Source organism: Cyprinodon tularosa, unplaced genomic scaffold (genome assembly GCF_016077235.1).
Source record: "Cyprinodon tularosa strain WSP-4 unplaced genomic scaffold, ASM1607723v1 ctg9, whole genome shotgun sequence".
Taxonomy (NCBI): domain Eukaryota; kingdom Metazoa; phylum Chordata; class Actinopteri; order Cyprinodontiformes; family Cyprinodontidae; genus Cyprinodon; species Cyprinodon tularosa.
This window is the reverse complement of record NW_024039673.1, coordinates 70,944-95,906: the sequence shown is the minus strand read 5'-3', so window position 1 is coordinate 95,906 and position 24,963 is coordinate 70,944. Positions and strand designations below refer to the sequence as shown.

Here is a 24,963-nt window from a genome sequence, read left to right as displayed (position 1 = left end):
ATAGTGCTGCCTTTATCTCTGTGGAAAGATAGGAGCCATACTAGGAGGAAGAGGGTAAAACAAAGCATATTTCACACTTTGTACTTTACAAGATACAGTTTGAGATATCAAAAAAAAAAACCTCAGCACAAGAAAAGTTCTTTAAGGAGTTCTTCTGGGCCCTTCTGTCATAACATCAAGGTTAGCTGTGATAAGGGGGGAGGCCGAATCTAAAATAACAGTTATTGTTTTGAGAGCAGGCTGCACAGGAATTTTTCAGGCTAGAGTCTTTTCTTGCTGGCTCTAAATTGCCAATCCTATATTCCAAATTTGTTGGGCTTTCCGCCTTAAAGCGAGTGTTCACATCCAAGATATCATCCCATCTCACCTTTGAGTTCAACCACCGCTGCCAGGCTGCGTTCAATCACACCCAGCATACGGCTCAGCTCACAGTCCTGCTCATTCACAGCCGTTGTGAGGGCGTCAAGCGATGCCAGCAGCCTGACCAATGCCCAAATTGCTTCCAACATCCTCTGTAATTGTAGATACATCAGGTATCCTCCAAATCCAAACAGGAGAAATCTGAGTATCATACATCTTCGATATCCTCCTCTGCCAAAATTGTAAAGCACGCCATCCTCCAAGCCTTCCAGGAGTCCATGGTGTATTCCACGAAGTATATACTGGCAGGAAAGAAAAAGTCATCTTTTCCCTGTCTTGCAGTTAAGAAAATTTGATCAATTGCATTGAGAGACCAGCTGACCAGATCCGTTGTTTGAATTTGGGTGCTATGAAGAGAGAGCTCAGAAAAGACAAGACATAGCAAAGCCGGGACAGAGCAGGGAGTTGCAGAGCTGCAGGAAAATGCATCCGGCTTCTTCAAGAGTCAGAACATAGCATTATGCTAGCATTATCCTTTTTCATTATCTTTCTTTACCAATCACTGGCTGTGCTTTGATCTACTAAGGAACAGTTTAAATGTTATGCCTAGAGCAATAGTAACTGAGCAGTTTCTTTATTTGCTGAAGTTCTATTGAACCTTCTTGAGTGAAAATGTGTGAAAGTCTGTAAACTGGAGGCACAAATTTATCAATGTATACTTCATCCTTAACCTCTGTGAAAAATTGGTCATATTTGCAGTTAGAGAAGGCGATACAAATACAAATGCAGACTTAAAGTTAACAACTATATATGAGACTGTCCTACCCAGAAAGATATTCGTTGTGTGCTGGGATGGTAAAACCAAAAAGTAGAAGAATTTGCCTTTTTTATATTATCATTTAGCGACGCTGAAAAGTAAAATGACACTTCAGCAAGGGATATTCTGGCTCTTACCTGTTTTTTGTATCCAGTGCAACTGACAGATGGTAATCTCCATAGGTCCTATGCTGCTCTGTCTATTATCACAGAATGTTTTTGTGTTTTTTTGTTTTTGTTTGCTTTTTTATTATTTTGAATAGTTATCTGGTCAAATGACACTACATTTTAAGATACTACTTCATGACCTGATTCTGCCTTATTTTACTTTTTAATATTAAATTAGATACAAAATCATGAGCAAAGGAATCTGGATGGTGCTTCTACTGCTGACATCTCCAGCAGTTTAGCATAACAATTCTAGATGGATGGATGGATGGATGGATGGATGGATGGATGGATGGATGGATGGATGGATGGATGGATGGATGGATGGATGGATGGATGGATGGATGGATGGATGGATGGATGGATGGATGGTTTGAGAATTTCAGAGATAGAGATGATGTCACTGAATAACATATGACAGGATTTTTGTTTATTGTAACTGAATAGATCATAATTAATACAAAACAAAACAACAAATATATATCAGTCACTGAAATCCTATTTATTCCATTATTTATATTATTGTTTTTCTTTAAAAGTATACTTGTGTATTCACTTCCATTCAAATAAACTTTGATTCTAGTTTATTTATATAGCTCTAATTCGCAACACAAGCCACCTCAAGAGACTATTTAGAGACAATTCAATCAGATCATACAGTCAGAATGTTAAAAAGATTTTAAAAATCTAAGGAAAAATCAGCTGTTTGCATCAGGTCATTGACTTGCAGCATATAAGCTTATGTATATTGTCATGGACTCATCAATCCCTCACACTGAGCATGCATATAGAACCAGGCTCAATATAAGCAGCCGTCTGCCGAAGCCAGCCAACAAGGATCTAAATCTGAGTACAAATGTCTGAAAATAAGTGTATTCACCCTTTATTTAAATAAGTAAATAAGTTGATCTGCCAATGGAATTAGTTTTTTTATCCTTAAAATAAAATAATCAGATATTATGCACTTGAAATAAAATCCTGATGTTGTTTTTGTTCTTATTTTAAATGTAAATTGTCATATTCCATCAGCATAGTGTGTCACTTACTTGCTCAATTCAAGAAATGTTTTTTGTTGTTTTTTTTGCAGTGACAGAGAGGCAGACATTCAAAAAGAAGCAGACATACAAAATGTAATGGTGAACAAACTCCACAGATGGTTCTGTTTAGGAAAAAACAATTAGCAGATGAGCTTTGAGACGGTTTTCAGGCCAAGGGATGAAAGAGGTCACATACTGAGCCCATAGGTTTATCTACTGTAGGAGAGAAACCGGACTAAAGACTAAAAACCATGCCCAACTCTATCATCTCTGCTCTCACTCTTTGTTGGTTCCCTGTTGTTGCTGGTCCTGTCATCGCTGTCACCGTCTCACCTCATCTCTCCTTGGGTTCTTGTACGTGTTTTCCCTTGAAAACGTAATACATGAGTATTCAAGATTGATGGTTATTATTAGAAATCAAAATATCTTTGCCATCTTTTTAATCTAGAATAAATTTGAACCTTTCTGAATTTTTAATATGCTCTCTTATTACACTCTAACCATGCAAAGGTGTTATAACTGTGCTATTATCATTAATGTATTATGATTTTTTTTGTTTAAGGTTTCACATAGACTTTGAAAGTTTCCTTGTTTTATTGGCATCCATTTAACATCACACTCATCTCTTTTCAAATTTGACATAATAATTCCTTCTTCATTTAAAAATTGTTTGTAGGGCTTTTAATGGCCCTGCAGTTAACCTGGCAGTAGCCAGATTGATATGTGTAGAACTGACTTAAGTTCTACATTAGTTGGATTTGTTGTGAGATTGAAAACTCTGATCTCGCGACAATCCAGTTTGCAGCGCAAGGTTATTGCTGTTCAGCCCATGGAAAAAAATAAGATATCAATCAATCAATCAATCAATCAATCAATCAATCAATCAATCTATCTATCTATCTATCTATCTATCTATCTATCTATCTATCTATCTATCTGTCTGTCTGTCTGTCTGTCTGTCTGTCTGTCTGTCTGTCTGTCTGTCTGTCTGTCTGTCTGTCTGTCTGTCTGTCTGTCTGTCTGTCTGTCTGTTTATCCTTAAAATAAAATAATCAGATATTATGCACTTGAAATAAAATCCTGATGTTGTTTTTGTTCTTATTTTAAATGTAAATTGTCATATTCCATCAGCAACTCTGTCATCTGTAATCAAAAGTGTTGATGGAAGTAGCCCAGCTGATATTTCTCTGTGGGGTGGGGTCACTGTCAAATAGGAACAGGACATATGAAGCTAAATTGAATAGAAAAAAACTAGAGCATCAAGTTTTAGGTTGTATTAACAAATACCATAGATTTTTTCGAATATTAATAGACTGAAACAATGATGAAAATGAAAATGGTACTCATGTCCTCAAGCAGCCTTAACCTATAGAAACTATTTTTGTAATTTAATGTTTGTCCTAAATGTGTATGAATGAATAAAAATATGGTAAAGTGTACTGACCAGTGACTGCTAGATTAAATAGTTTTTGCAAGATGCTTTTTGGTTTCAGTTATTTTCCAAAGGGATTATGGATCATTGAATAACATGTATTCCTTATTTATTCCTGAGGCAAGTCAGCAATACCAGCTGTGGAGCTTCCTTCCATGTCAACACATAATGTGTTTGGTTGTGCAAATGCAGAGGGCAGCTTTCTGTAAATTCAGCTTCAAGACAGCATTTGAGGATATTTTTGCTGATGAATGTTTTGATGAAGCTGAGCTCATCAAAAATAAATTAGATTTCAGGTCTTAGCACAATTCTGGATCATCTTAAATAATAATTGTTTTTTTTTCACACCAGGCCAACTGTGAGGCTTCATTCAGATACTGTAGCTTAATTTTGCTTTTTAAAATCTATTTGCATTTTGTTTGTTTTGACAGAAATAAAGTCAGCAGCATTCAGCATGTTTTGCTGGACTGAGCAAGAAACTGCTCTTAGAAAATGACCTCCTGCTGAGCTGGGAAAAGTGCCTCCCTTTTTTCCCCCAGCTGTTTCCCAATTGTCAGGTCTCTTTTAAATTTGTTCAACATTTTTCATACACCCTCAGAAAATGCCTGAATCTTCACTCTTCTTCTCTGTCATCCATTTCTTCCTCTTTGTCACTCTTTTCTGTTTTTGTTTTTTTTATTCCTATCAGCTTCCTCTTTAGGAAATTGTGCTTCTTCCTCTTTCTCGTATTTCATTGGCTGAAGTCCATTAGAATGTGGAAAAATGGCAGCAGAGGAAATTCGGTTGTTGTTTATGTCCTCTGAATATTTGTTTAAAACAAAAAAGAGCACCAGTAAGGACAGCACATTAGTGGTATTATTTTTTAACTGGTCTTTGTGCCAACTTCAGCAGAACATACCTTAGGCAACTGTCAAGTGACCTATTGAAGAGTTGACTGTGTGTAAAGATAAATGTAAAGCACAAGCAAAGTATTGTGACGAAGCAGTGTCAATGGTCCCATATAACTATAGGTCAACATTTTTACCCACATATACGGTAAAAAAAAAAAGCAAAATAATATAGCGGGATCTCTTCACATCCAGAGGATGATTCAAGTATCTTGGTGTCCTGTTTATTCTGACTTAGGGCCGGATTTATCAAGATCCAATTTTGCGTGCAGTAATTTGCGCTCGCAAACTGAAATTTTGCGCGAGGGGCTGAACCATGGTTTGCGGGTGATTTAACAAGAGCGATTGCGTAACTGGTGACAGGTGCAAAACTGTTGGAGACGCCCTATTTAAATGATGGTTTTGCGCGTTTTGTGGTTTGCGGCATGGCGAGTTTGGACAGCAGAAGGCGCAATAGGAAATTTGACCCCATGGAAATGGAGGTATTGGTGGATGAAGCCAACAAACATTTAAGTGAGCTACAGCAAAGAAGTGTGCCTGTCACACAGAGGAACGCTATATGTGAACAAATCAGTAATAAAGTAAACGCTGTTGGTGAAACCTTGCGAACAGTGGATGAAGTAAAAAGAAGATACCAGGATATTAGAAGGCGAACCAAAGAAAAACTGGCATATAACAAAACATCTGCGAACAAAAGAGGAGGGGGCACAGTAGATGAGATGCCTCTGACCAGCATTGAGGAAAAAGTACAGCTGACGCTCTGTGAGGAGCAAATCACTGGAATTGCAGCTCCAAAATGGCAATGCTGGATAAACGATATGTTTTGATGATCGTTTCCTCGTTCATTCCAAAAATATTCACACGGAGTGGAAAAATGTGTTCTCTGCGTCTCCTTGCTTCATTTCGATGTCTCCTTCTTGCGACAATAACCGCTGCCATGTGTGCGCAATTACGCATACAGACCATTTGCACCTTCTTTTGAAACGTGTTAAATATAGAGTCAGATACCGTTAGCAAAATTGCTTTCAGGTTTAATAAATCACTTTGCGAGTGCTAAATTAATATATTTACATGTTCTCCTCCCACAAGACGCACTTTTGCGTGTAAACGCCCCAAATTGCATATTCATAGCAGAAAAAGTACTAAATGGATAAGAGGCGCTATTTAGCACGTTTTAAAGACCAGATCCTTTTAGCACGTTGTTGATAGATCAATTTGTACATTTTTTAGCGTGCGCAGTGAAATAGCTCACGTTTTTATACACGCAAACCTTTGATAGATCCGGCCCTTAGTCAGGGTTGGTGGATGTTGTTGTGGACCCAAATGCAGAGTAAAAGAGGCAGAATTTGTTTTTGCAGTTTTAATACTGAAGTAGTACAAAAACATAAATTCAGAAATAACAGGCAGGGAAACCGAAAACTAGAGACGTGCAGGAGAAACAAGCTATGAAGAGGATCCGATCCAGCAATGACGAACTGCACACGAAGTGTATATATGGGGGAAAGAACAAAAAATGTCAGCATGGAGCAGGTGTATGGTGCTAGATCGGTCTCAATTTTCACAAATACACATATGTGATTCATACATGCACAGGACAAGTTCCACACACACAGCATCATTCACGTAAGCACAAAAAAATCCACACACACAGTACAAGATCCACACACACATAGTACGATTCATGCAAGCATACAAGATTCACACATGCACAGCACAAGGTTCCCCAAAGTATTTCTGGTCCATAAACAATTATAAATTAAATTACAAAGTACCAATAGTCTTTAAACTTCACTGCATTTGTGTTTGGATTTTTGAGATTCTCTTGATGTGCCTTAATACACAAATGCATTTTTTTAAACAGTGGATGGTTTGCAACCAATCACAGAGCTCCTTTGTATAAGCCAATCACAAGGCCAATCGTGCTGTGTGTGTGAATTTTTTGTACTTGCATTAATTGCGCTGTGTGTGTGTGGATCTTGTGCTGTGTGTGTATGAGTCACATATGTGTATTTGTGAAAATTGAGACCAATCTCCATACAGGTGTGGAGATTTGCACAAGGGGTTAACAAAGAGTAACTCAAAAAATAACACTGTTTAAATATAACACCAAATCGAAAAGTAATCAATGACCACCAATACAGAATGACATACATAACTGAAAATTCAAGAAGAAAGTTAAACAGAAACACATAAAGGGCAGAATGGAATTCTAAATTCAGCTCAGGTTACCTGAGTGCCTCACTAGAGATTTTAACATTAACACTTGAAATGTTTACAGACAGGTTAGTTGCTTTAACTTTTGTTATCTCAGATAACGGACATACAGTGCACATTTTTATTTGTAAAACTTTTCCTCTTAGTGAATTCAAACTTATAGCTCCTTATGTTCTATTTATTTCAATGACTGAAATCTCAAACTAATCATTAAAAGTTAAAGTGGAAAATTCTTTGCAAAAAGTTATTATGTGTGTATTAACGTGTTGTTTTTTATTGTTGGAGCAGACAAGATTTAATTCTTATTATTTCGAACTTCAATCTTTTTCACAAACATCATGTTTACAATGTGGTGAACAAAAGGCAGACTTAGAGTCTTTCTTTCCTTCTGTGTGGAGCCAACATTTTGCTTCTCCAAAGCTACTTTTCTCGTATCATTGTTTTAAATTAATTCTTGTAAATCCTAGCCATGTAAACCTTGAACATAAATTTAAGTTGGATACCACTATTGATGCTCTTTCCTTTTGCTGCCATTTTTTCAAGCTTTGATGCTGAATTATTAGGTTTCAAAAGTAATGGTACATTAGAAAAAACACTTTAGGAAAGCTACATTGATGAATTTCAATATTTTTGTTTGGAATATGCACTTGGTTAATGTTTAGTTATTTGTTGCTGTAATCTGGGAGAATTGTTTGGTCAGAGAGGCAATCTGTTCTCTTGCATAACTGCTCGGATAATATGAGGCACCCTGCAGTGAACTATTCTAATCCCAGAAACCTGAGGGGTGTTTGGCACAACATAAGAGAAACCTTCATTCTTCTAGTAGCTTAGAAAGTCGAACTACTTTTCTAAATACTAATACTTCAATAAACAAGCCATCATCTTGTTACTTTATTTGCAAGATAAAGTGGCTAAAGATTGCATTGAGCAGTACATGAGTGAGTGGAGGTGAGTTTGTTTGTGTACATCAGCAGAAGAGATAGTCTGATCCTGGTTAGAAAAAGAAGATTGGGGGCAGCACCAAGACCCACAAGTAACAAACCATTTCGTGGTCCAGTGAGTCTAATTTTAAACAGAACAGGGTCACCCACCTGTGAAAGGTGGGAAAATAAATTATATATTCATGGTAAGCAGGGATAGATGAGTGTTCAGGAAAAAAAAGAAAAAAACATATTTGTGGCTGAATATTTATGGAAAAATGATTCAATTTAATTGAATTAAAACATACTTTATTAATTCCAAAGGGAAATTAAATAAATATACCTCAGAGATGAAAGGTTATATTTGATGTTTTCCAGGTGTGAATGTGAGTGAGGAGCTTCCGCTTCACAGAGTGACAAAGAGCCCTCCGCTGATAGATCAACATAGAGGGCCGCCATGTCGCAGCAGCAGCGGCCTCCAACCTCCTTCTACCCCGGTGTTGCCACGGCGTTACCTGCCACCCCCGCCAAAAAGCTCCCCTGGAGGTGAGTAGATGTTTGTGAACAGAAACCATTCAAAACACTATCTTTACTCTTCTTATTGGGGTTTATGAGGAGCAGAGCTGTATTTAAGTGTTGATGTTACATGTAGATGACTTATGCTAAAAAATAGAATAAGGAAAAATATAACTTAGTGACAGCACTGAATGCTGTAGTGCTGTCACTACATTATTTTTTTCAGTTATTGTTTTGCAAATTATTACTGTTTAAATGGCAGCTTTTTTGTGGGGTGGAGTTGTACTTTTCTCCTGAAATATAAAACCTTTAGAGCTGAAAGCTGAGAAAAAGTGAAATTCTTGCTAGATCTCACCTGACTTTGCAAAAGTAACACCAGTTGTGTGAGAAGCTGGGACACTTTTCACACACAGCACTATTTTTCACTTGTAGAGTGAGATTTAGAATAAATCCATATAGAATAAAATGTGAAATGTCTAATTTTTATTCTTTATAGCGTCATATTCATTATCATATATATTTTCTGGTTTGTCTGACTAACATACATGTTTGGAAGAAAAACAGCAAACCAGAGATCCAGACACTGCTGTTGATTCATTTTCTTTTACCTGGTTTTATCCTCATGTTTGGTTACATATGGTGCTTATTTTTTGACAAGATATGTCCCTGTCAAAATCAACAAACATCCACTACGTTATGTCATCAATATAGCAATGTTTTCTTTATGTTGCTTAAAAAAGGCTCCGTTGACAGATATACAGGGATCTTATACCTTGAACTGCCACTGTCAAACTGTTGCTCACATTGTTTCTTTTTTTATGTTGTTTTCTTTCCATTGTTTCTTGATCTCATTTATTGTTATGATATTTTATGTATCCTGAACAAATCATGACTGCTAAATATCACACCGTACCTTTAAAGACTTTTAACCTCTGGAATTTATTACTATCAGATTTTAGGATCCTTTCAGAGTTGTTTATTTCTAGGCTTAAGAATCGACTATAGATGAACAAGAATTTCTAGATATTATAATCGATTTGAAGGCATAGTTTTATATCACTTTCTGGTCATTTATTGTATTCTGTTCATTTTAACTTTGCATTCAACTGTTAAAGGTTGTTCTTAGAACAGGTGTTGCAAATTAGCCATGGCTATAAACATTATTAAACAATTTTGTAGACATATTTCAGCACTTTTTATATTGGCATGATTTGATTTTTGATCTGCACACCTGCAGCATGAGCCACTCTGAGAGCAGCTTATGAATGACAACAGATTAAGTAGATGGAACACACATAATAGTTAACCCATAAAAAATGTCTTTGGAGCCATGATGTATCTCTCCAGGGTTATAAAGGGATTTTTTGGGGGAACAGAGGCCTCTCTTATATAACAGCTTTAATTAGTTTCCTTTCAAAGCCACTATTTTCCCTCTTCTCTCTGCCTCCTGACAGGCTCTCTGCGAACCTCTTGAAACCCTTCTCACTTTTTTCTCTTCACACAGTTTCATCCTCAGCTCTTGGAGCTTCAGCGCGACACATCTAGCATTGTTCTGTAAAACCTGCTGCTTGCTTTACACCAGCACATTTCTCCAGCTGTGTAAAATATATTAGGTAGCATAAAAGTAAACACACGAGCGCAACATAAAATAAAACATACTTAAATGTCTAAAATAGGACTAGATGTCCTGTTCATGGTCGACACATGGTCCTGATGAACTCTTATATAGCACACAGCAGGGGGGGATAAAAAAGGAAGAGTAATAAAAAAATATGAAAAACATGAAATATGAAGGTTTCTGGTTTAATGATTGAAGGTATGAGACATTTCACAACTGGAGCTCTTCAGAAAGTGACTATACAGTGAACATTAAGACGTCTTTCTGCATAGATTTAACCTATTTTACTTGCATATGTGTGAGTTCTCTCTGGGTACTCCGGTTTCCTATAATGGATGAAAAACATGACTACTAGGTTGTTTAATCTCTCTAAATTTATCTTTGGTATTGGTATCTGTTTTGTCTGTTTGGTATTTTTCTAAATGGGTTCTCTGTCCATTCTCTGCTGGATAATTATAGCAGCATGAGCTAACAAGGTTGAACATGTAAAGACAATCTAAGGAGGAATATACAATCATAATAAATACATTTGATTTTTTTTAAAGAGCATCAATTTTAATGCCTCTAGTATAATTTTATTTAAAACAAATGCTTTTATAACATTTATCCCTGTTAATTATTATGATTTTTCATCACTTGTTAATAAAAACCTTATACCTTGTTAATATATTATGTGAAGTGAAATAGTGAAAGCCCTTTGGGAAACTCCTCCAACTCCCATTGTCATTGTGACACAGCGCACACAAGTGAACACTGCACACCATGAAATTGCATTTATGCCTCACCCGTGCAAGGGGGCAGCCCTCAATGGCGCCCCAAGGGAGCAGTGTGGCAGGACGGTACCATGCTCAGGGTACCTCAGTCATGGAGGAGGATGGGGGAGAGCGCTGGTTAATTACTCCCCCCACCAACCTGGCGGGTCGGGAGTCGAACCGGTAACCTTTGGGATCCAAGTCTGACACCCTAACCGCTCACCCACGACTGCCTCCTTATTATTATTAATTTTTATTATTATTACCTTATAATAATATAATCTGATAGATACATATCGCAATTGCTTTTTCCAGATGTTTGATCTGTGGGAGCATTAGCAGATGTAGGACTGTCAGAGGATAAAACCCCTCATTGTTTTATTCCTTTGTGTTAACAGTTGGCAGGAAGGAGTTTCAGCGGAGTTTAGAGGTCACACGTTCTCTCCCTTCTTCCCCTAAGAGGCTAGCCGTTGTTCCCCCGAAGCTGCAGTCCCCAGGTAGGTAATCATTAAGTCACATTTTATACAGAAACTGATGAGAAAATGAATACACACAAAGTGGCTCTCCTGTACAACTATAAACTTTTTTTTTTCCAACAATATGAAACAGAATAAAAATTGAAGAGCTATTTTTTGGTTTACATTTCACAAATAAAATGAGAGGGTTTAACAAAGGTTATAAAAGTAAATTTCAATGTACTGTATAAGTTAGTCTCTATGGATTTATTAAACATTTGATTCTATGAAGGAATTTAATAGAAAACTGGCCAAAAAACAGAGGATGGTGTGTTTCCAACTTTTATATATATAGATTTTGCAGAGTTTAGCATACAGATAATAAAAAATACAAAGTCTTATTTCTCAGAAAGAAAAATATCACATTAATCACTTCAAAAATTGTTGATAACACTTCAGCAGGCTGATCACCTGAAAGCCATGCCACACTGCTGCAATAATTTATCCTTATACAGTACAGTACCCTTTTTTTAATTGGATGCATTTTTGTCTGGAAATATTTTTCATCTGCTAATATTTTCTGATAAGCTGAACTTATGATTCCAAAAATCATTAAAGTTAACATAAAAAATATTTGAAATTAATTAAATTGTATTTAATCAGCTTACTTAATGCTCATGTAATGTATACATTTCACTTTTTTATTGATTCAGTGAAATATCTAAACTTAATTGATAATTCTGTAATTTAATTTAATTTAGCGATGAACTTTCTCAAATACTTAAGTAGTTTGTAATTGTTATTATTAACCATAGCATTACTTTTAGCTTTGCATATCAAATGTGCATATAATGCAACAATAGTTTTTTTTTCTGGATCTTCAAAGTTATATTTTTAACACATGGTTAGTTGGATTCTTACCGTTCTCCTTCGTATGTAAATATTAGATCCTTGTGGTTTTTTCTCTGTTTGTTTATATTTCAAACTGTGAAATTCACCCACATCCAAAGGAAACTTGTGGTTTTTCCAAGTGTGTCACGCTGAGTGTTCAGTTTCAGCTAGAATTTGATTCAGCAAACAAAAAGCAAGGCTTTTCTTTTTCCCATTTCTGCAGTGGTAAAAACATTTTGTCAAGGGATTGCAGCAAACTTTCAGCTGTATACCTACAGAAGAAAGCCTTTCCGAGCTGCGCGTTTTCCTTCTGTCAAAAATATTCACCGCAATGCTACTACCTACCTCCTTTCTTTCCTGCACCTTGCTTAATTGTACTATTAACTATATTATCTGACATAAAAAAATCCTTCTATACTCTGATAAAGAAGAAATTATTTTTTTTCCCCATCCACTCCTTTTTCCAACCAATCACAAAATCCAGGATGCTAAAAAAGCTATATTTTACCATTGATTGCAGTTACAGGAATATTTCAGCTCCAATCCAATAAAACAACTATGTATTGCCTCCCCTCTCAGCTAGGCCGGACCTTATTGTTCTCACATAGTTGCTTGTGTTAATATTCTAAAGCCTTCCTCCCTACCCCATCTGCATCACAATCATTTAGTATTCAGTATCCTCTCTGTAACCTTTCAGATAGAACCTATTGATGTCTTCAAGTATGTGTTCACATGTGTGTTTGTCAGAAAATATGGGGTGGAAATGATTAAGAGAGATACTTAAAACAGAGAGTATGGATGTGGTTAAATGCTGCAAGATGTATGGGTTTTAAAAAGCAAAAATTTGCTTGCCCTTTAAGGGGAGTATTCTTACACTTTTCTTATCAGTTTTCTTTTTTTTTCTTTTTTTACTTATCTTAATGGGTTTTGGACATTTTTCATCATTATGGTCATTCAGTGTCTTTTCCCCACCCCCTCCTACTCAATATCACCTTGCAATTCTTTTCTCTCTTTTATCTCACAGCTTTCTCTCTTATTTTATCCCCCATCCCACCCACCTTCCTCTAACCAATTCTTTCCCATTACCTGGGACCCTGCACCCCAATCTCTGCCTCATGTTGTCATGGAAACCACTCACACTTGCTTCAGTAGGTTCAGCTGATATGGCTTCGGCTGGGGATGGAAAAGGGGACAGTTCTTGGGTCACAGTTGATGGACTTAAAAAATGTTCCAACTTTAGGCTATAAGATTTTGTACATTTTTGTTATAAACCTTTGAAATCTGACATAAACACGGGTTAATGGGCTTATCTGTATGTTAGCTTCAATGTAGGTAAGCATGTTTGCCTAGCTTTCAAATTACCCTCATCATTAATGGGTGCAACAATTTCATAGGCTAATTGTTAAAAAACATTTACATAAGTACCAATAAACCCTGATATGTTTACCGTAATGTGCTCTTTGAATTAATTCTAATGCAGCACAGATATTATTCTCATTTGTCATAAAATTAGAGGAAGGAATATCAGATTAACAACGACCACTAAGCGTCCTCTGCAGAAAAGATTTCATTAACCTGCAATCATTTATCTCATGAAGCTGATCATTAGCAGCAGGTCCAGCCATAGCTCTCTTCATTTAACAGCTGTTGGTTTCATTAGTACATCAAAATAGAAATCATGAAGATATATGCAGTGTCATGTTTCTGGGCTGACCGACACAAAGTAGTCCATAACTGAAGAAGAAAAGAAAGATAATGCATGAAATCTAAAAAAGTTTGGGGAGCTTTTATTATTTAGTAGTTTGTTGAACCCCTTAGATGCACTTTGAATTGGATTCTAACTCTGACTGTTCGCTTAGTTTTATTGCCCTGCTAAAATATGAAATATGATAACCTCCTATATTTTAATTCAATCCACTTTCCTATGAAGTCTGAACAGCTTTTATTGTCTCCGATTATACAATGCATCTCCACTATACTGCTGCCACGACCAACTGGCACCACAGGGATTTTGAATTCAGTGTGATATACAGTTATTTTTTGCATGAAGTTAAACATTTTCTACTTCTACATAGTTGAACTTTTTTTTGGCAAGATGGCAGTCCTTTCATGCTCTTTTATGTTCAGATGAGTAATTAAACAAAGGTGTAGGATGTTCAAATATTTTGATATTTTCTATACTAACACATTTCTGAGGCTTTTTGCAAAAACGCTGGATTTATGACGAGGTTATGTAAATTTGGACTCCATTTCACTGTGTGATATGACTTGTGAATGATATAGGACTTAATTTAGGAGTATAAAGATACGGAGGTGTGAAACTAAACACAGAATACTCCTTTCATATTTTTATTAAAACAAAGAAAACTTTATATCACTACTTTTCCATACCACTAGTATGTTCTACTATCTTTAAGAATTCCTGTTGTATACGTTGGACCTTTGCATATGAATATATTTTCAGTGTGTTGGATCAGATCTCAGGGAAAGCAGATAAAATAAAAAATTCTCTATTTTGAATTCCAATTTCCTCTTTCCTGTAATACACATAATTCCTCCCATTTTCTACCCGACATAATTTCCTCTGTTTTCTGTTTCTCCCTGAAGTCCAGCCCGGGCAGCGACCTGCAGCTGCAGTGAGGGGTTCCACTCCTACAGGGTCACCACGCCGTGTGGCCCCCCTGAAACCTCAGCAGGAGAGCCTGCAGAGAGAGAAAGAAGAGGCTCAGAAGAAAGAGCAAGAAAAGCAAGCAGATGAGAAGAAAAAGATGGAGCAAAGGGAGGAGGTCAGTAAAGAGAAAGTTTCCCTCAGTATTTGAAGCTTGCATTCTTCTGCTTTATTCTAAATTCCCTTTTTTTTGTCACTGAAAGGTTCAAAGGCTGCAGAGGCACTGTGAGCTCCAGGAGAGGCAGCTGAAGGCTCTGAGAAATGAGCTGAGTAGAGCTTCTCTTGGTCTAGATGCCTTCATAATCACTACTCAGCATTACTGCCTTAAGGTAACAAACTGAAGTCAAAAAATGCAAGTAAGGGCCTCTTGCTATTAAAGAAAGCTTGACATTTTATTAAGCATCCAAATATTTTTGTGGAGGGTAAAAAAAGTTAACATTTATGCAAGCATTATCATTCCCTCTGATTTTCTATGAAGTAACTTTTCACAACAGAATCCCCCTGTGAACAATATTTCTCTCTTTATTGTTTTTTCTGGTACTTGATTGATTCAAACACACGTGTAACATTTACATAAATGAACTCGAGGACAGATGCATTTTGTAGCCCCACAAGGTCGATGTGTTGATGTGAAAAGACTGGCTGTCTGAAGAACGGATCTATGATGGTGAATCTGAGCTGGTTTGACTCTGCTGTGTCTGATGGTGTGAGTTAGGCTCCGAGACAGGAAAGCAATGGTACTGTCTGTGTCTGTCTGACTCCTTTATGGTCATTGTCTGAGCACTGCATTCCCTCAGCTTGCAGTAAAGTGATGCAGGAAAAGAGACCTGGAGGACAGTATAAATGGTTTAAGCTCCCCCTGTTGGTAAAAACTACATATGACAGCTGTAGTAACATTTTGCTTTTGCTGCTTGTGTTGGTCTTAAACCCAAGTTGTTTCATCTGACTTTCAGACCTGTTTATTATGGATATGAGATTTATTTTCTTTGAGAATGTGGATGGTTAGCAACTGGTTAAAACAAGCATGTGCTACAACATGTGTGCAAATTATTACCAAATGTTATATTTTCTTTGTTCATTGGTTGGGAGCAAAACTTTTCACTTCCAACTTGTTTTCATTATGCGAACCAAAGAACAGCAGCTTTGTCTGCACAAAGAAGAAATAGTAAGAAAATAAATGATAAGACCAGTACTGCCTTTGCCAGCCAAGATAAAGATAACCAGAGAGATGACCCAGAAAGAGACTTGGAGAGAGGAAGTCCCAGATCTCAATAGAAGAAAAAGTGGATCCTCCCATACATGGGCGAAACATTTCTTTTATAAGTGAGGTGTGATGCAAGTTTTTATTTTTTATATAAAACTAACTTCAGCGTGTTTGACCATCCAATCACAGACCAGGTTCAGTGGCGCCTCAGATGTTTGTAAACTGAGCTTCTCAGGAGTGACAGTGGTGACAGTCGATCACACAAGAAAAGATGGTGGGCCAATCAGGAGTTGTAGGCAGACTAAACTTAAGGAAGCAGGCTTCAGTTTGAGCTGCAGTTTTCCGCTTAGTCCTAGTGCTAGGTGAATGTATGTGTACTGTAGCGTAATATTGTTTTCGGACAGTAAAACTTGTAGGCAACAAAAACGGAGGTTTGAAAAGTGTAGGGGACATTTCCCCCTTGTCTTCCCTCCAAATTACGTCCATGCTCCCATAGCTCCATAAATAGTTGTAATATCTCTAATAAATAGCAGAAAGGGCAAAGACTAAGGGAAGCAATAAACAATCAAACCTAACAGACCTTACATTTTTCAGGTTAAAGCAAACACAGAGATACTATCAGGCACCAAGTCATGTAAATTGGTTTGATTGAATGGTAGATCTCTGTCATACTTAGCAAACAATAACCTCAGTAATGACCATAATTTAGATGTTAAGTTTGAACAGAAACATTGTTACATTTATGGGGTTGTCAGTGTTACATTTAATTGAATGTAGATTAATGTAATGTCTGATAAAGTTGAAGTCTCCAAACAACAATTTTCTTTAAAAGATCAGACAGCAAAGTAGAAATGTTTTTCTCTACAGCAAACCCAGCAAACAGTGACATATCATCAAAAAGGGTCTAAATATTTTAAAGATGTCTTTAACTGATATTGTTCCATCGAATACATTTTCTTTAATCTTTGAAAGGATCATTGCCAGTGACTTAGTGAGCCTATTCCCACTTTATCCTGGAACTGCGTAGATGAGAAGAATCTCAAAGGACAAGTGCACCAACTGATATAAACTACAGAAGTTAAAATAAGTTGTATCTTCCTTATTCTAAAGTCTGCTGCAGCCTTTTGCAGATTTTATTCCAGGCCTAAACCTCACCCACCTCCCATCAATATTGATCATATTCCCTGCTTCTACTTCAAAACATGATTGTATTGTGATCAGGTTGATCTCAAGTGTTATTTTCCATAACATGTAACATTAATATGTAAGTCAAATACTTTTAATTGCGGTCAAATCAAACCAGGTTACCTTTGTCCCCAACTTTCCTCTTTCTCCTTTATGGCCTATAGTAAACTTGAAATGATACTTCATATGAATATGTAATAAGGTTACTTTTTTTTTGCAAAGCACCTTTAACTCATAAAATCAAGTGGGGTTTATTTAAACATTTAAAATTATATTTCTTAAAATCCTATCTGAATAAATATATAAATGCTTTGAAAAAGCTTTAATGGAGTCAACACAACACCAAAGTAAATCAGGGAGAATTCCAATGATCAGGGTTGAAAAGCCTTAAATGAAAACCCTCAATCAATTTAAACTGCATAGTTGATGTTGAAGCTAACAGCCAAACATCAGTTGTTTGTTGTCTTGACATAAAAATATTCAAGGAATATTATTGCACATTCAACTCTATAATTTAGTCTCAACATCACTTTCAATAACAGCTCGAAAGTCTGACAGCGGTATCCAAAACCTGCTATATAGTGTATCTATGAAACTGTTGATTTTATTATAAACCATACAAACATAGTACCGGTAATTATAATTGTTTTCAAAAGATTTGAAACCATCTCAGAAATATGTTTTGTTGTTTTTCTTTTAATTTACAGAATGAAGCTGCTGAGAAAGGTCAAAGAAAATTATCCCTGGAGTTACAGAAGGCTAAAGAGGAGATGAGTAAGTTGGAAAAAACATTAGGCTACCAGATAATAATTCAGCTCCTTTCCATCTTTTTATTTTGCTACACCACAATTAAAAATCTGATACTGTAGTTATTTCTACTTACATTACAAAGTAATTTGCTTAAGATTGAAAATATAGTAGTTCTCATTTTTAGTTTGATGTTTCTTGCTGGGAGCATCTGAAAAACTGGTTCTGGTAAAATTATTTCACAGATTCAGTGATTGCATGTGAATAAGAATAAGCATGTAATACAAAAAAAACCTCTGAACTATTTTCATACCTGATTCACCGTAAACATCTAATAGGTTTAAAAAAAAAAAGATTATAGGAACACCTCAAAATCACCTCAAAATGGAAAAGTTTGACATTTTCGTTCCCTTTTTAATCTGCTTAATGCACAGCCTTCCAGTCAGTGCGCTGGGAGAGACTCCAGCAGGACAAAACAGCCCTGGAGGTGGCCTTTGAACGCGAGCTGCAGCAGCTCCAGGTGCAGCAGGAGGCAGAGCTGGCTGCTGTAGAGGAGAGCCTCAGGAAGTGTCACGCTGCTGAGCTGGAGCACCTAAAGGAGGAACACCGGTTGGAGATGGAGGAGCTGACGACTCAGCAGCAGGAGCAGGTGACAGAGAGGAATTAAATGATTCACATCAAATATAACAAGCTGTTTGCACATATATATCTATTTATATATATTTGTTGATGTGTTAGATGGAGGAGGTGACAGTTAATCATCAAGCAGCCATGCAGGAGCTCAGAGACATGCATAATATTACCATGGCAACACTGCACGAGGAACATGCCCGTACCATGAGAGGTACGTTGGATTAAAAAAACTAATTGTGATGCAGAAACTACTAGGAGTGACTTCTGTTTATGTGTTGCCATGTTTGTGTGCAGACTTGAGAAAAGCTCATGAGCAACAGAAGCTCCTTCTAGAGGAGGATTTTGAAAAACTGAAGCTTTCTTTACAGGTATTATGTCACCTTAAGACAGGTCTTTACAGATATATTCATTTGTGACCATAGTTCTGAGATCTAACATTGCTACTCTTTGGCTTTGGTCAGGATCAAGTGGATACTCTCACATTTCAAAACCAGAGTCTAAAGGAAAAAGCCAAACGCTTCGAGGAGGCTTTGAGGAAGAGTACAGATGAACAAATCATTGTGAGTATAGATCTCAGTGTGTCTGAAAAAGAAAAATCTTTTTTACACATTAATACTGCAGGCCTTAAAGGGATATGAGGGACATGTCTCCCTCCGCCCAGCTAGGCGGAGGGAGACATGCATCTGGCTGTTGTTGAGCTCGCTGTCTGAATGACGGCGCGCACTGATACGAACAGAGAGAAAATAGGACCAATTGATAACGACGTGTGACTTTTTCCACTACAATGTTTTTGGGATGCAAAAATGTCGCTCTTTTGAACACATAATGTTTTGGGAAGAGAAACGTTTTATTTCGCTGTTCCTAAAAACCTGCCGGACTACTTTCGGCTTGACCAAAACTGGACGATAACTCTGCTCACAGGACGCTGCCAGGGGTAAGTCAGTGTGATTGCATGCCACTGGTGATGGGGATGCCATACAGATTCATGTCAAAAATACCGAACTATCCCTTTAATGCTCATTTCTGATTTATTTAGTGGAATACGATTATTTTGAATGGTCCTTCCCATTTCCAAATATATAGGACTTCTATGTGATCCCCTGTGTGAACAGCTTAACTGCCCCACATGCGCAGTAGAGGACACAATGGTGTCACAAGTAGTGAGGGTGAATGATAGTGCTTTATCAACGCAATCTTTTCAAGAAGATCAAAAAGAAAGGCTGCTCTCTGCATCATCATCATCCACTCTGGTTGTTTTTATTTTTTTCTTCCTGCTTCTGTGTTGCAAGACACAGAATATGGACCTTTTTTGAGTATTAATGACGTCCAGGTCAGATGAATGCGACCTGGATGTTCACACATTCCAGGCATTTGAAAAAATCAGATATGTATCAGATTTAGGACCATATAGTCAAGTGGCCTGTGTCACATTTGAAAAAAAAACTCTTATCTATAATGTTCAGACTGTCATGAATAGATCAGATACATATCGCATATGGGTAAAAAAAAAATCAGATTTATGTCACTTCCGCCTGCAGTGTGAATTTAACCAATGTCTCGAAATAAATTCTAATCCAGTGTGGCTAACAGGTGAATAAATGAAAAGTTTAAAGGAAAGAAAAGCGGGAGACGATGAGTACGAGTACGAGTTTAAAGGAAACATGTTTTACCTACTGCTTTTCTAAAGTATTCAGACTCTTTCCAAGCTTTTTCTAATTACAACTATAAGACAACGCTTATTTTTTTGTGACAGGCCAACATTTTATAATAGGAAGGGACACTACAGTATGCATCGTGTACATTTGCATAAAGCCCCACATACTCAGTACCTGCAATTACAGCTTAGAGTCTTTCAGGTTTTTCAAGGTCTATAGACTATAATTTCTAAGGAAATCACTTAAACTCAAACGAAGTGGACATTGTCTGAGAACATTAATCTTTATGTTTATACTCATATTTTTTATTAAGTATATCTATAGCTGCTGTTTTTGCAGATGTGTTGTTAACTTTTAGTATAGTGCAGGAAAAATTCAGTATTAGTATTTCAGATGGAGCTTAAAGATGGAAGAACAAGACACAAACAGATGTAATGCAACCTCTGACCATTAGAGGTCAGCAAAGTGCTTCTAATGGGACATTTGGTTGAAGTAAGCTTTATTGAAATTTGGATGCATGAAGTCCAGTATTTAAGAATAGTTTTTGTCAGACTTGTTTATATGTTCTTGGTTTTACATGAAAACCATGCATTTTAATTATTTAAATTTCAAAGTGATGCACTATGTTTTGTTAGTTTATCATTTATAATGCAAAGAAAGTGACCAGTGGTTTATACACAAAAAGCCCTTAATACATTTATATGGCCTTATATATATTTACACAATGTTTATTTTGTTTACCAGGATGCTTTAGCTCCATACCAGCACATTGAGAAAGATCTGAAGAGCCTGAAAGAGGTTGTTGAAATGAAAAACCAACAAATTCACCAGCAGGAAAGGAAGATCTCTGACCTGGAGAAAGTGGTAGGCTCAAATAATCTTTCTAAAGGCAAATTCTTTCAAACCTTGTATGCAAATTACAGATGCAAAGCTTTCTGGACTGATGATTATGAGTGTGCGGTGAATGAAAGATTGCTCCGTTGTTTTACTCTAAATTTGAGCAGGCTCAAAAGAACGTGTTCCTGGAAGAGAAGATCCAAGTTCTGCAGCAGCAGAATGAAGATATGAAGGCTCGTATAGAGATGAACGTCGCTATGTCTAGGTAGGACACGTCCAAAGGTTTATTCATAGAGATTCACTAAATTGGTCTCTGAGGCCTGTGTATAAAATTTTATGCAAATGCAAGTTGGGTCAGAAGCTGTAGAGATATCAGGAGTTATCGTGTTTCAGGATTTGCTGGTATTGAATGCTAAAATGTTTCTCAAATAAATGGTGTCTGTCTTATGAGGTGCCGTCTAACTGCTAAAAGCTTGACACCGTTTGAGCTACTATTATAAAATCTTAATGGTAAAGGTGAGTTCTATTAGTTTATGAAAACTAAAGCAGCTTTTTAAATAGATATTTTGCATATGAGCCAATTATAAATCTCTAGGTGGGACACCATTGTCATAAACAATAACTGGATAAAATATAAAATAAACTGAAAATGTTGTGAAATACATAGCCAATGCATAATTTGATGCTGCATTGAACTTTCTTTAGAAAAAGAAGCTGCGTTTGTCAGATATTTTTTTTGGTCTACAGACATTGCTCAACATCCCAACTAGTGGTAAAATTTCTTTATCGCTCCTTTAGCCAACAATATCTATGGTGTGATTTTAAATACCATTTAACAAAGTCTTCAACATATAAACTCACTAGAAACGGGTGCAGAAATCAGGCATTTATATTAAGAAGTACGTTTATCTTAGTGGAAAACCTATTAAAAAAAAATGACCCCCTTTTTACATTCTGATAGGACATGGGCTGGAGCTATTAGGTCCTAAAGATGAAGATATGGATCTTTATGTCAATTTTACAGAGATTTTATGTAATTGTAACTTTTTTTCTAAATATTTTAAGGGGTTGATTTTGGGGTCTGGTTTTTTTATCTGTATGTTTTACTACTTTCCACTCAAGGCAACTGTCAGAGAAGAACGCCAACCTGCAGGAGTCGGTGGAAAAGGAGAGCACAGAGAAGAAGCGCCTGAGCCGCAACAATGAAGAGCTGCTGTGGCTTCTCCAGACCAGCCCCCTCATGTCCCCGGCTTCATCCCCACTCCACCGCTCCTCCTTCTCCACCTCCCCCGTTCCCTCCTCCCCACTATTCTCCTCATCGCCCTTGGCAGGATGCGACTCGCCCACCCACTGTCACGGCTGTCCCAGACAGGCGCAGCACTGCTCACCGTCCCACAGAAGTGTCATCAATCAGAACCTCTCTCCCGGACCAGCCACCCCCACTCATAGGGCCGCTGTCAATTACAACTACTCCTCTGGGCCGAACACACCCACTCACAGGGCGCTGTCAGGTCGCTGTAATTCAAACACCTCTTTGCAAAACTAAAATCAGCTTTCAAAACACACATTCCTTCCTCAGTACTCCAATTCTTTACTTTCTGACAGGAATGGTATGTAAAAGTAACTTAAACCGGTTACCAGAATACTGTACACACACTGTGAACCACCAGTCTTGTGGTGCTCATTATACAGAGATTCTATAAGATGGACATACACACAACACAAAAATGGCTGGCTGCAGCTACACCTTTCTGTCAGAGATCCATGTTTGTCTTCATGTATTTTCAAATACACTGTAAGTACTATTAAATATTAGAGTAGTTGTTGTTGATAGTTAAAGCTCTCTTGCATGTGTTCTGTGCAGCGTGAGATAGAAATAGCACATTCTGATCACCGGAAAATGATGCTCTGGTGTAGTAAAAAGATGCACATAGTCACACACACACATATCCCCAGTTAAATAAGCTGTTCTCCGTCAGAATAATCTGTCAATCAAATTTCTGTTCTCAGTTCTCTCTTTGCATCTGGACAAAAACAAAGCGCCTTAAACTTGGTCCTTCCTCCTCACCAGCAGACAGCGACCAACGTTTTATTTATAAGGGACTTTTGATCAAAAATTGGTTTGTAAATTGAAGCAATTTGCCTCCTCGACTTATATTTGAGAGTTTCTAATTAGCTCAATGCTGATAGTGTAACCTCCTGGGAGCCGCCAGGTCTTCCTTTCTTAAAATGAGCTCCTCTCTATTTCAGGTCCCTCAGGTCAGCTTTCAAAATCTCTGTTTGCTGTTTTCTATGTACCTCAGTGGGAATGTGCATTCTGTTGTGTCACAACAGCAGAAGCAAAAACGCAACCTAACAGTTAACGGAGAGCTCAGAGCTAAGGAAAGCCTAGCACAGGATTTACTGTTTTAATTGTTGTCTGTGTCTTTATAGTACAACGTTTATATCTGATTTATTTATTACATCGGATTTGCTAATTAAGCAAGCATGTACAGTGGAAGTCTTCCAGTTTTAGTGTAAAACACATTATTGCTGTAATTTGTTTATTGACGCTGATATGTTTAGAAAATAATTGTGTTTGTAATATGTCTTATGGGACTAAAGTGGAATACAGCATGCGATATTGGACCCTAGAGTGCGGATAACCTGGGTATCCTGAGCATAAGAAATAGTGCAGTGGCTTGTATGTGCAAAAATATTCAAATCCCTTTTAGATTTATTGCATCTATAAGTGAAATTTGTTTTTTATTGGGATTGCTTGTGATAGAGCAGCACCAAGAATTCAGATTTAACCTGATACCTCTAAATAAACATTCAGTGAAAGTAGTGTAGAAGTTACCCTTTACAGAGTTGCTTAAAGTTATTGTCCTGCTAGAAGGTCAATGCCATCTCAACAACCAAGTTTGTGTGCAGCCTGCAGTGCATTTTACTCCCATTAGTATGTCCATAAACTTGGTCCATCCTGAAGAAAAGTATTTCCCAGCATGATGCTGCCACCATCATGTTTCACTGTGGAGACATTGGCTATCTCGCTACACTCAAAAACGTCGGCCCTATCCCCCCTTTACAGAGCAGGGACTATATAGTGAAATTTATGGTGAACCCAGACAGAGGATCACTACTTTTCACTCCACATTGGTCATGAGACTCCAGCTCCCAACATGGTGCCTATGCAATCTTTGTACTCTCTCACCCCCCCTAAAAAACCATGATGTTTTGTGAGCAGAGCTCTTGCAAAGCATTCTGGGATATATATCTGTTCGTCTAGTGACCATTGATGGACACTACCTTTCAAGGTGCATCGTGGGAAATTTTGAGTCCACTACCTTTTCATCCACTAGACATTTGGACACATAAAATAGCATAACCCCTACTTATAGCTCTTGGCTCTTTCTGTTTGCTTTATCCTTTAAAAGTTGGCTTTCTTATTGCTTTTCCTAAACATTAACCTCCATCTTACCACTTTTTTATAAAAGCTAGATTTATGGATTGAGTGAATGACAGATTTCTATATATTCTCGCACTTGAGCTGTAGGTCTCTACAGCTCCTCCAAAGTTGTGCCACACTCTTCATTTTAAGATGATGGCGAAAACAGTGATGTGTGCAAAGCTTTTCTGATTTTTGGATTCCATTTTATAATTATGTTCTTCTTTGTGTTGTTCTATCACATAAATCCCAAATAGATATAATAAAATTGATAGCTTTATTTGACAAAGAGTTAAACGGGCCTGGATATCTTTTGCAAAGTACAGTAGCCATAAAACATGAATGCACAGAGTGTTATTTCGTAAATGAAACAGATTCGCCTACAGACTCTGCAAATCACTGTTCTTAGATAATGCTCTGAGGAGTCTTTTAATGAAGTGTGTCTCTAAATTATGTAGGTAAAACATAGAACCCTGTTTATCTTTTTGTCATGTGCTTAATTAGGCTTGTAGAACATTATTTATTGTACCTCTTCTCAATC

The 24,963-nt window shown here is 37.1% G+C and overlaps 1 protein-coding gene across 2 annotated transcripts in view; it reads left to right on the top strand.

Moving 5' to 3' along the window:
- Positions 1-23,198, top strand: part of mtus2a (microtubule associated tumor suppressor candidate 2a) — a 37,335-nt gene extending 14,137 nt beyond the window's left edge. Inside the window, exons 4-15 of one of the 2 annotated variants that reach the window (XM_038273966.1) lie at positions 8,213-8,380; positions 11,119-11,217; positions 14,674-14,852; positions 14,938-15,063; positions 17,831-17,897; positions 18,305-18,519; positions 18,609-18,714; positions 18,798-18,871; positions 18,965-19,063; positions 20,903-21,022; positions 21,163-21,260; positions 22,118-23,198. In XM_038273966.1, the coding sequence (XP_038129894.1) occupies positions 8,213-8,380; positions 11,119-11,217; positions 14,674-14,852; positions 14,938-15,063; positions 17,831-17,897; positions 18,305-18,519; positions 18,609-18,714; positions 18,798-18,871; positions 18,965-19,063; positions 20,903-21,022; positions 21,163-21,260; positions 22,118-22,541 (1,775 nt within the window). In that variant the 3' untranslated portion in view covers positions 22,542-23,198. Of the gene's footprint in view, positions 1-8,212; positions 8,381-11,118; positions 11,218-14,673; positions 14,853-14,937; positions 15,064-17,830; positions 17,898-18,304; positions 18,520-18,608; positions 18,715-18,797; positions 18,872-18,964; positions 19,064-20,902; positions 21,023-21,159; positions 21,261-22,117 lie in introns of both variants that reach the window. The other variant, XM_038273965.1, reaches the window with a different exon arrangement.
- Positions 23,199-24,963: the final 1,765 nt, after the last annotated feature.